Source organism: Cottoperca gobio, chromosome 8, assembly GCF_900634415.1.
Source record: "Cottoperca gobio chromosome 8, fCotGob3.1, whole genome shotgun sequence".
NCBI lineage: Eukaryota > Metazoa > Chordata > Actinopteri > Perciformes > Bovichtidae > Cottoperca > Cottoperca gobio.
In genome coordinates this window covers 3967595-3979646 of record NC_041362.1, presented here as the reverse complement: position 1 = coordinate 3979646, position 12052 = coordinate 3967595, and the positions used below count along the sequence as shown (strand labels likewise).

At 38.4% G+C, this 12052-nt stretch overlaps 1 protein-coding gene across 2 annotated transcripts; it reads right to left on the bottom strand.

Moving 5' to 3' along the window:
- Positions 1 to 1657: 1657 nt before the first annotated feature.
- On the bottom strand, positions 1658 to 11512 carry rab5c (RAB5C, member RAS oncogene family). Of its 2 annotated transcripts, none has more exons than XM_029437352.1 (6): positions 11377 to 11512; positions 5341 to 5675; positions 2986 to 3137; positions 2690 to 2812; positions 2504 to 2597; positions 1658 to 2257 (listed from the first exon to the last, which is right to left on the bottom strand). In XM_029437352.1, the coding sequence occupies exons 2-6, from the start codon at positions 5504 to 5506 to the stop codon at positions 2130 to 2132; spliced, it is 663 nt and encodes a 220-aa protein (XP_029293212.1). In that variant the 5' UTR covers positions 5507 to 5675; positions 11377 to 11512; the 3' UTR covers positions 1658 to 2129. The 2 variants fall into 2 exon arrangements, with proteins under 2 accessions (XP_029293212.1, XP_029293213.1); XM_029437353.1 differs by lacking the exon at positions 11377 to 11512 and adding an exon at positions 10856 to 10874.
- Positions 11513 to 12052: the final 540 nt, after the last annotated feature.

The following is a 12052-nucleotide window of genomic DNA, read 5'->3' as shown; positions in this document are numbered from 1 at the left end:
ATATGGATATATATATTGATTATATATTATATATTAGATATATTGAAAGGTGCTCACTGGTCACTTGTGTAATAGTGTACTGAATTGATTAATAAGTGGAGACGACAGTAGACTCTTCACTGCCCCCTTGTGGTTAAAGTATTGAACTGCAACATCCAATTAGTAAAAGTAGCGTTAATGCAGAGATAATACCAAACTATCACTTCCGGTTGTACCATTTCAAAATAAGGTCACTTAAAATGTTACCATCTCAGACTACAATTACATATTTGTAAATAGGGATATCAATATGAATTCAGATTGATATTCTTTAGCGTTATCAATAAGGGTGTTTTTTCATGTTAGTACATAATATAATACATTATATAATTTGTTTAAATGTAATTGGAAGAATGAGTACATTTGCCTTGTTCAGACTCGTTTGTACACGGAAAGGTTGTAATGTGATATTCTTCGGGATCAGGCATCGCAAAGTGCACTTGAAAGCAACACGCCTCGCCTGTGTTGATTATGGGTAATGTAGTTTGTTGTACGCAAGTATTAAAAGTCAGATATATTTTTAAAATATTGTTTAACAATGGTGAAATCTAATATAAGTAAAGATGATTCTATTTAAATGATATTACTTTTAGATTCATAATTTTTCATATAGACTTGGTTTCTGAACTACGGTTCAAATAAAACATAAAAGAAAATGATCCCCGGTAGTGAAATGATTAAACAGCCATACAGAAAAGATACCTTCCCCTTGTTTATTGGTAAAATTACATTTCTTTTTTTCATATTTCTCTACCCATGACACCACCCTCCCCAATATCCCCCCACCTAACAGCAGCAGCTGCTGCTGCGCAGGTACTGTTGTGCTCGTTGTTGATGCCATAACAGGATGACAACACAATTGAAAGCAATCCCTCCCCTGATATGAAGAGTATAAACAAAGAGGAAAGAAAGAGGAAAGGAAGCTGACGATAACATCTCAATTCACAAAGATGTTGAGACAGAACCAGTGCATTTAATACCATAGATCTTCAGAAAAGAAATTAACACGTAAAAAAAAAAAAAAAAAAATCCATCACAAAATAATTAAGGTTGACAAAACATGTAGAGATTGGGAAGATCTTGTTTTGACAATAACTACTGATTGATTATAAACTTGAAAAGTCTGATACAAATACAGCAATGTTGTCAATACACAGTTGTGATTTTAGTCAAGAAAACAAATCTTGCTGTATGGATTTGTCATTGTACACTGAGGATTCAAAAACATTACATTAATGCTAAAATTACTTATGGGTGACATTTTTAATAAAGTCCTATTTACTGTATATTGTTTGATAACATAGATGGGTGATTGTAAAACCTTAGAGGCTTTAAAATCATACTGAACAGCCTGTGTCAAAAGAAGTTAAAGTAATAATAGTGATAACAACGTAATAATTCAATCTACACAGCTCTATCAAGAAGGAATTATCTGTCCACTCCCATTCTCCTGTTACCAACCTTCTTCTTTTCCAGGAAGCTGACCAGGAACAAGACGGAGAAGTGAAGGACTGCTGCATGCACCTGGAGCTTTAAACAGTGTCGTAAGACCATGATGGAAACACTTAAGAAATGTATGGAGCCTGGGAGAGCAGGGAGAGAAGGGAGAGAAAGGACAGGGCCAATGAGCCTGTTTATATTCATTCCTGTTGCTTTCATTTTTTTTTCTTCTACACAAATACAGAAACAAAGATGTGAGCAGGATGACCCTATTAAGTGTCATTGGTAATGACTGATCTTCTTTTATTTATTTTTTCTTCCATGATTGGGATGTTTTGTTGTTTTCTCCCCTACGGTGACGTCAAGTGTCCATCATCAATAGAGGTCATGGATTGGCAGGTCCTGGGGTTAAAACATGATTCTGTAAATAAGCCTGTGGGTTGATTTCATGGTTCAACCGTCGGAGGGGTCTGGCAGTTTACTGGCCAGTGGACTCTTTTGCCAAACAGTTAATTGGTGCCGTGTTGCTCATAGGGTGGTTGGTCCGACCATGGTTTGGTTTGACCAATGGGACATTGTTTGACAGCTGGCTAATATCTGGTCTGGTTGATCGAAGCTGTAGATTGGTTGGATCAGCTGACTCGTGTTAGTTAGTTCCCGCCCCCACAACACTGGCTACTTCGGCCCTGCGGCGCAGCTTCCTGCAGGTCCACGCCACCTCTGGTTCGCACGCCGGCGCCCGCTCCACCCTGAGGCTCGTTCTTGGGAAGCTTCTTGGCTGTTTTGGGTTTAGAGTACAATGAATTAATTTCTGCAATATGGCAGGTGGGCAGCAAATGACTATTTTCATTATTGATTATTCTGCTAAATATTTTCTTTAGTGCGGTCGTTAAAACATCAGAAAATAGTTTAGAGTCCGAGGTGACATCATCACCCATAGTCCAAAAACAAAAGCTGTACGTCATACAGTAACTGATGATCAAGGTCGTCTCAAATGTTGATCAATGCGTCTTCAAACACTCACCTATAGCCATAAAAATCTCATTGACGTTCATGGCAGTCTTGGCGGACGTTTCCATGAAGAGCAAACTGTTGTCATCTGCATAGGCTTGCGCTTCCTAAAGTAATAAACACAACACATGAGCATATATTAATCAAGCATTTGATGAATTGTAAACTTCTGTATCAGACTGTAAAACTTCCTCTTTACCTGGAAATCTATGGCTCTCTTGTTGGCCAGGTCGGCTTTGTTTCCTGCCAGTGCAATAACAATATTGGGGCTGGCTTGTCGCTGGAGCTCCTTCACCCAGTTCTTTGCACGTGTGAATGTATCCTTTAGAAAAACAAAAACGTGCAGAAACATTAGACACCGTTCTTTCAAACTTTAAGCCGCTGATGTTTCAGATGTCATAGTAATAAGAGTAAAGGTCTGTAGCTGACGAGGGTCGGCCAACACCTGACATGAGACAGAACAGCTGGTGTCCCGTCACAGTGCACGTTACTTACTGTGTTGGTGATGTCGTAGACCACGATGGCGGCCTGGGCGCCCCTGTAGTACATGGGCGCCAAGCTGTGATACCGTTCCTGTCCTGCAGTGTCCCAGATCTCAAACTTGACTGTTGTATCATCCAAACATACCGTCTGTGTGAGGAAGGCAGCTGGAAAGACGAATATCAGAGCAGAGAATCACAGAACTGGAGAAGACAGGGCTGAAGTTCAATATTTAAAACTCCATGATGAAACAAGAAGGAACGGTACTCAATTCTGGGAATTATTGTGCTACAGTTTATCCACCATATACAAATGGGCAAGACAGTCCACCATTAGTGTGGCTGGAACAGAAACAACTTAACCTTAACAGCACAACTAACATGCCACACGGGGAAATAATAGTGTCATGGAAATACACAAAAGAGAAAAATATATATTGTGTACAGTAAAAACATTCTGCAGCACATAACAAGCACGACTGCATTCAACTCGCCGAGTCAGGCGGCTGTCACATGACCGAGGAAAACGGAGCACACATACTTTAAAGCTTTGTAATCTTTGACCATGCATTCAGCTGACCACAAGGTTCAGGAGAATATAAAACATGCTGACTCGTGAGTCTTTGGTGTGTGTAAGCACCGAGCATCCTGTCCCCACATCCTACAGCCACATTACTCATAAGATGTAGGACGCATGGAAAATATGGAGAGATATATATATATATTTATTTATTTATATATATATATATATATATAATATATATATATATATATATATATCTCTATCTATCTATATATATATATATATATATATATATATATATATAATAATATATAATATATATATATTTATAATATATATATATTATAAATATATATATATAAATATATATATATTTATAAAAATATATATATATAAAAATATATATATTTATAAAAATATATATAAAAATATATACATTTATAAAAAGAAAATATATATATATATATATATAAATAATAATATTCATAATATCATCAAATCGCACTGTAATCGGCACATTTGTGGATAATAAAAATAGTAAATTGCAGCTCTATCTACTGGGGATACAAATTATAAACAATTTCCTTATTGATCATAAAATACTACCTACATAAAAAAGGTGGTGACAACAAGTTTCTATTTAAAGTCGACATTAAAATAAAGCTGCTCTGATCGCTGATAAATATGAACATGGTCAAACCTCTGTTAAACACTGAATGTTGAAGCTTATTCCATAATAACCTTTCAGCATATTGTAATTCAAGTGGTCCGAGTGAAAACTAGACTCTTGGCTTTGTTTCCCGTGACGGGAGACTTTTGCCAATCACAGATCATTTCAGAGAGAGAACGTTTAGACGCATGTGTACGCCCCTTTCGATGTTGAAAGTCTGAATCATCGGCAGAATATCTTGCAGGAAAAGTTGTTATTCATGCATTGGCAACAACTTCCCACACGGCAAAGCAACCCCAAAAAGCAAGACGCACGTATCAAAAAGAGAGCGGGACAAGAACAGCCTTTTGCCCAATGACACCAAAAATAAACGGTCTACGCTAACAGGCCAAGTCTCTCTCAATCAGCAGCTCCAGTGGAAACATGTCTGTTGTTTTTACAGCTGGACTGAGGATTTGCACTTAACATCCCAGTTAAAAGCTTACTTCTGTTGCCCTCAAGCTGTCGTCCCCATAATGTGGAAAAACCAACACATTTAACTCCACCACTGTGCGAAATGTCAAAGCTACACACAGATTATAAAAGTCTTGCATGAAACTGTAAAAAAAACCTCAAAATCAGCTCCAGTGTTCTACAGGAGGGCCAGGAAATCCCCATTGTTGTCTCAATTCCTTCCTGTTTCAACTAAACTCACTTCTCTGCTGCCTAAGCACTGGTCTTTGCAGAGGACAATCCAAAGTCATTCTGTCCATGTACAGCTCTGTATTGTCCAAGAATATCTAGAAATGTAATTTGTGTCTGCAAAATCAATATAAATGCCACGTGTGAGGAGCTTTGTGGCTCATGAGAAAGTTAGCTGATCAGTAACAAATAACTGGTTCTGCCACTCCTGCTCCTGCACAGACAACGCACAAAGTGCTGAGACATGTTCTTTCTGCTTCAGCATTCATGTTTTGTCCACTGACTGAAAATAGAGATTATGAACAGCCACATGATGCATTTATGACTCATAGATTAATGTGCACGGGATATGTTATCATTGCTTTGGTGTAAACCTAATATGCAAGTTCTGTAATATCACTTCATTGATTATATACTTAAATCCGTCTACATACGCAGCTGAGATGCCATTAAAGGGCGACAGAGAGCATTATGGGAATCAAACACAAAGTCCTCACCTCCGATGGTGCTCTCCTGGTACTCGTGGAACTGGCCTTTGACAAAGCGCAGCACCAAGCTGGACTTTCCCACCGCTGATTCCCCCAACAACACGAGCTTAAACTGGCAGATCTTGTTGCTCGCTGCAGTGCCGTTGGTCCGCGCTGGTCCGCCTCGCCCTGCCATTGTGCAGTTTTTTGATAATCGGGAGAAAGTAGTAGAAGCCGGGAGAAGAGGGAGGAAGTCTGGTCAACTTTAGGCTCGGAGCAGGGGGTAGGTGAGGCTGAGCTAGACGGGGGGCAAGTTTGGTCAGGCAGGTAGATGAGCCAGAGGAAGAGGACCTCACCAGTGGGAGCTGGAAAACACAACACAGTATGTTAAGCTTTACTCCAAACAGAAAACAAACATGTTTGCTGAATATTATAGTCAGTGTTTAATTCCAGCTGGCTGTTGACAATAACAGTAAATAAACATATTCACTAAAGCGTTTGAGAGTTGAAGTTGCTGACACAGAAACACACTCCAGATAAAGAGTTTATTATTGAACCATGTTTAGTATAAACAAGTGCTGTCCTCTCATGCTCCGTCCATGTGTGTGCATGGTGCACTGTACACCATAGAATTAAATTCCTACTAACTGTTCAAAAGATACAGAATAAAATGACATACAATTATAATTAGAGCTGCAACGAATAGTCAATAATCAACAGACAGAAAGATTATCGATTTTTATTTATCGATTAATTTTAAAAGACATTTTTTAATGAAAGAAACGGCAGAAATTGTTGTTTTCAGCCTCTCAAGTATGGATATTTCCTGATTTTCTCTCATATATTATAATAAAAAGACATCACCTTGGACTTTGAGAAAGCAGGATGGATATTTGTCTATATTTTCTAACATTTTATAGATTTATCTAGGAAATAAATCAGAAATGAGATTTATAATGAGAATAATTGTTAGCTGCAGGTCTAATTATTATTATTTACAAATAAAATGAGAGAATTGACGGTGCAGCTCTACAGAGGTAAGCGTACATTCAAACAGAAAACTAAAATTGAAGAAATGGAAAAAAAAACATGTAGTGTATATATATATATTAATATATATATATATTAATATATTAATATATATATATATATATATATATATTAATATATTAATATATATATATATATATATATATATATATATATATATATATATATATATATATATATAAAAAGAAGTAGAAATTAGTATTAAGTCTTACCCAAACCGAGCACTAAGTCAACACATTTCTTCCTGTGAGTCATTTCTTAACAGATCTCTGGCAACAGTTTGCAGCCATGACTGTAGATGTGTGTTTCCATGTAGCTCTACTAAAACCAGATCATGACACATTAATCAGCAAGTCAAAAATGACTTTTTACGCTGCAACATCTTGTATATAATGTAGTTTGACTCGGTCTTGTTGTGGATTTCAGACAGTTTGCTAACTGTGCTCAGAGGAACCTGTAGCCTAACACAGAGGCTGACTTTAAAGTATTTCATCCAGCTTAATTTGGCCCGAAATATCCACAAAACCTCCCACGATAACAGCATACAGAGAAGATAAGCATGAGCCAATGATTTCTTCTCTTTACTTCGACCTGCTTTGCATATACGAAACCTTGCCTAAGCTGTGTTCAGTTGACTGATACACATGAGGTCAGCCTGCTTCTGCTTGGTCAAAAGACAGGAAACACAACTCGTCTCAAAGCAGGAAATGAACATTGAAGACATTTTACTGCTGAGCACATTCAAAACTTGGGATCGCCACCGACACAACTTCATGCAGAACACAATTCATACGGAAGACAAGTAGGCTATTCCCAAGTGAAGTGGGAAATGAAATGAAAGACTTCACTGCTGATAGTCTTTAGAGTTCGGTTGTGCTCGGCTTTCTCTCAGTCGGACTTAAGCTTCAGCATGTGACAGGAGATCATGACTGTCAAATGAAGCGTGCAAGTTCTGAATATGTTATGGGCAGTGTACCAACCATCATTATATGAACACATGTCTGCAGTGGAGGTCTAAGTCTACCATTATGTTTTGCAGCATTAGTTTCATTTTAGAAGTCACTGTCTCAGTCTTTTACCGTGTTCCCCTTTTACTCAAAAGTTGGCGTTAAATAAATATTCTCAAAGTTCAGCATGTCACGGAATCGGTTTACTTTTGATATAGAGTTGAAGAAGGCTGCATGAAAGCACACCTGCAACTACAGCAGTCATCAGCAGTGCACTGAAGGTCACACGGGACTCTAACTTGCAGACACTATCACACAAGGACTGAAAGAGCAGAGGGGATCCTTCAGTGGCAGCAGAGTTGGCAAAGGAATAAAGGCACTCTGTTCACTGGGTCAAACAGACCGTCTGTACTCATTTGATAAGCAGCAGAGAAGAGCTCTCACCTGTTCACATTCCTGACTCGAGGAAGCAAAGATTGACTGGGTTTGTGAAATAAGGCTTTAAAAAAAGAACAAAAACCTGACAGTCACATGCTGAACATGTAGCCCAATTTATTTTCTTGAGATTATCTTGAACAGAATATGTTTAGCTGTAATTCAGTTTTAGACTACAACTAAAAAGTCATGCATGTTTTCTTTTGCAAAAAAAGTAAGCCTTGAACATTTGACATATTGTACATTTCGCTGGCTCTGTGAAACTACATGTTTGGAGGGTTTGGATAAGACAGGTGGGTAGTAGAGACCATAACAGGCACAAACATACTGCGCTGCAGCCTTTCACAGGAGGAAACAGAAGGTTTCAAAGAGTCGCCTTCAGGTTGCAAAACAGATGATGTGTCCTGGTTGAAGAATTGTTTTCGCAACAACTATTAATAGCAAAATTCTCACACAGTCTGCTACCTACTGATTGATGATGTAGTAACTGTTAAAATAGTAACATCAGTGCGTAGCATACCATGTAAAAGGTCAAATTGGCTGTCTAGCTTGCAATCAAAAGGCTCTTTGTTGCACTGTGACAGACCTGCACAGATCTTGAGCAGCCTGCGATGACGGATGCCTTGATGGCATCCCTAATGGGCTCTGAAGACCTCCACGGCGAAGTGGGTCACAGAAAGACAGTGGCGCACGGGTCAGCAAAAGGGGGAGGAGAATAGGCAGGAGGAAGGTGCAAACTAGAGGGAGAGCCTGTGAAATATTCATCGTGGCCTCCTGTATGCTCTGCTGCCAACATGATATCCAAGCACTTCGCAGGGGATGGCAGTGCATTAAACACCTAAATATGAGATTGAGTGCACACATTAAATACATGTATAGATACACAGGCCTCATTTGTGGCAGTATTATTCAAATGCAAGACCTGTGCAAAACAACGAGTACAGATAATATTCCTATGAATAACTGCTGCTCACTTTGAAAGAATCAGCTGTGTGCTGCAGTCACAACTCCTGAAATGATACTGACCGTGGTATCTCTCAATAATGACCGTAATGAAGTAATTAAATACTTCTCAGTAGCAGATAAAAGTCCAAACAGTCGCAAAATGATTAGGTTTCAAGTTCCTGTGTGAACAGTTTCTTCGGGTGTTTTTATGACTACCCGTTTCAAAGAAATGAAGAACTTTATATTGTATTTTGTATAGTTAGTCTCAAACTGGTGTGGTTTGAATATTTAGACAAAGTTTGGATCCTTCTTGTTGATCCTCAGCATAATCATGGAAGCTCATTGCAGTTTTTAACCAACAGCAGTTTACAGGCCTCATTTTTCCATCGCAGGCCATGCGATTTAAAATGTATTACAGGATAAGTTCTTCGCAAGGGGAACTTAGCTATTGATTACAGAAAATAAACATATCATTTGCAGTAAACTTCAGTGTGCCGACATGTAATGAAACAATTTGAGCTCAGTGACACATTCCATTTAAGTAGTAGTCAAACAACCTTTGCGGCTGGCGTCTCAATACTAGTTTTAAGAACACAAGCAGGGACTTGTGTAGTGCTGCTCATGTAAATTTAAGGGTGGGGTCCTGGAAAAACTGTTGGTGCCTGATATGAGGGGCTACATCACCATCCTCCTTTTTTCTATTATGACAAATAGTCAAACTCTCTCTTAGAAGTGGCAAATGTCCATGTACAGGGACCATTCAAGACCAAAACGTCATTGGCAAAAATATAAAAATATAATAAGTTGGCCCAAGACAACAACAAAGACACAAAAGCAGAACTATCCTTGATGTCTCCAATGAAACAGGAAATGCTCTTGATCCAAGGCAAGTCATTCAACAGTTGAGGTTTCTAAAGGTTTGGAAAAAGTTACAGGGAAACTGGGGACGTAACGCAGGAAAAGCAAACACTCATCACAGAAATCACAGCAGACACTTCCCTTTCTCAGGAATTATTTGTGAAAAGCTCAGTATCTAAACAAAGAACAGGCCTATAGCCATCAATAGGCACAGCCAATACCTACACCTCCTTGTGAAATAACAGTAAATTAAAAAAAAGGTGCTTTCAATTTTGTTCTGCCGATATAAGAAAAATTAAGATTGGGGCGTAGTTAAAAGCATCTCACCATCAGTGGCTTAAGCACACATATTCAGATCATGATACACTTAAGTAAATGTAAACACATTACTAAGCCCTTGTGCGTTTAATAGTACTGACCTACAACTTTACACGATGCTGAAACATAGTCACAAGTGAGGGGTGATCAAACCCAAATTCTGATTGGGGACAAACTTAGACTTCTTTCAGGGCTGGTTTATCAATATGTGTCACCACTTTCGAAGGACAAGGTCCATATGCCATAAACATAACAAGAGCTCAAGCAAGGAACTGTAAATCCCTTCTCTGTCTTAAAGGTCCAAGCTCAGAGATACACGCAGGTGTAAATGTTGTTGCTGTTAAATGCAAAGAGACACCTGCAGACACATAATGATCTCAACAATGTAAACTGGCAGAATTACAACACAACTGTGAACACTATTACTTATTACCCTAAGTTAAAGCTTCAAAGCTAACTTTTTAATTGATGCATGCCAAAAAGGCATCTGGTATTATAACCAAAACAGCATTTCATAAGAGGGTTAAAGGCCTTTTCTAAAGTAGATATACTTGAGGAAAACAAGTGGCTTGACAGTCATCTGTGATTGAGGAAACAGTTATTAGCTAGTTGACGGGCTCAAAGTGGGCAGAGCAATGTTCTACCCAACTAGTGCATGCTACCATTGCTATAATTTATAGTTGCACCTAAATAACATTTAAAATAAAAAATGTAAAAGTTACTAAGTTAAAATGTTTACTCCGATGTGGCTGCGACTAGCTTTAGCAGGGTGTTAAACTGACTTAGCTCGTGGTATGTTCTCGGTTAGATGTTATAAAGATAATTTAGCTAACAAAAATGTGTACTGTAGCTATATTAGCTGGTATGGGTAAGATATAGTTAACGTTAGCTATGATAGCCGGTCAAAAATAAAGCGACAGCCATCAATAACTTGGATAGCATAAAACCTAGCAACGTTGACGTTAGTTGTGCTAAGCAGTTTGTCAACTTACCAACTGACGTCGACGAGCTAACCGCCAGATATTGACCGTTTGCTTAGCATTAGCACTAGCTTGCTAGCGTGAATGGTCGACATAACACTAATGCTAAACTCTGGAAATGAAAACTTGAATTCTGATAGCGTTAGCTAGGTTAGCAACGAAAACGTCATTAGACAACTTTCCTTTTTCTCGGCCTCACGTCGTCAGCTGTTTGACATTTGACAAAGTCGGGGACTCAGACTTGGTATTGTGTCTGCTGCTGGCATAAACATAATGGCATATGCTTCTCAGTAATGTCCGTGCCAAGGCTGTTTTGGGTATGTTATGTGGTCTCACAGGGCTAGAAACTCGTAGCCTCTGTCGATCCTAGTCTGATGGACATTTCGGCTGAACCCGGACTTGGCTGATCGGTTGACCAAAATGTGACAGCGCGTGTCTAAATACGGTTAACAGCTCGTCGACAAGAAAGTCCAACCTGCGTTCAGTGTCCCTCTTTACACCCATATTCGATATTTTCAAGTTGTTTGACTTACAGTACTTTTTCTTCTTTCGATGGTCTCATCTGAGGCGGCTGTTTTCTTCTTCTGAGGCTCTGGCCTTCCCTTCCGGTTAGCGATTTTTCCGGGAACGTCCCACTTTTTGTCGGTGGCTGTTTGACCAATAACAGCAGCACGAGGAACCAGTGCGTGCAGCACAGAGGAGGCGCGAGGGCCTTTAGCCCCTGTCTCCATTTCAAATGTACAAATATTGCAGCAAGTCGTTATTAGTCAATATGCCGTGAAACAACATAATCATTAATAGGATTTATATTGAACTTCCCACAACATCAGACCTAAAATACTTACTAAATTATCAATTGTTTATTTAGTTATTTTTAAATTCCACTCAGGGAACTGGAGTTAATCAGCAGGAATTAAAAACATATATAATACTATGATAACTATAAATATATACAAAGCATAAAAAAAGGAAAAGAACGTAATAAAGACAGAGAATAATATGTGATTCTGGGCTATTCTGCGTAATAAGTAGGCCTACTCTTATTTTTGGTGGATTAAGTATGATGCTAATACCTTTTCTCCTTTTACTTAAGCAAGTTAATGTAATTGTAATATTAATATAGATTATTTTTTACACTGTGGTATTAGTACTTTTATTTAAATAAAAGATCTGAGTACTTCTTCTACCACTGCTTAAATAAGAAGATGG

What these genes read in the sequence shown, in the direction of transcription:
- rab5c (XM_029437352.1), bottom strand. Translation starts at nt 5,506, where the DNA reads ATGGCAGGGCGAGGCGGACCAGCGCGGACCAACGGCACTGCAGCGAGC. An exon ending in TCTACGACATCACCAACACA is followed by an intron (nt 2,813 to 2,985) that starts GTAAGTAACGTG and finishes GTTTTTCTAAAG; the next exon opens with GATACATTCACACGTGCAAA. An exon ending in TGAGATTTTTATGGCTATAG is followed by an intron (nt 2,258 to 2,503) that starts GTGAGTGTTTGA and finishes AACCCAAAACAG; the next exon opens with CCAAGAAGCTTCCCAAGAAC.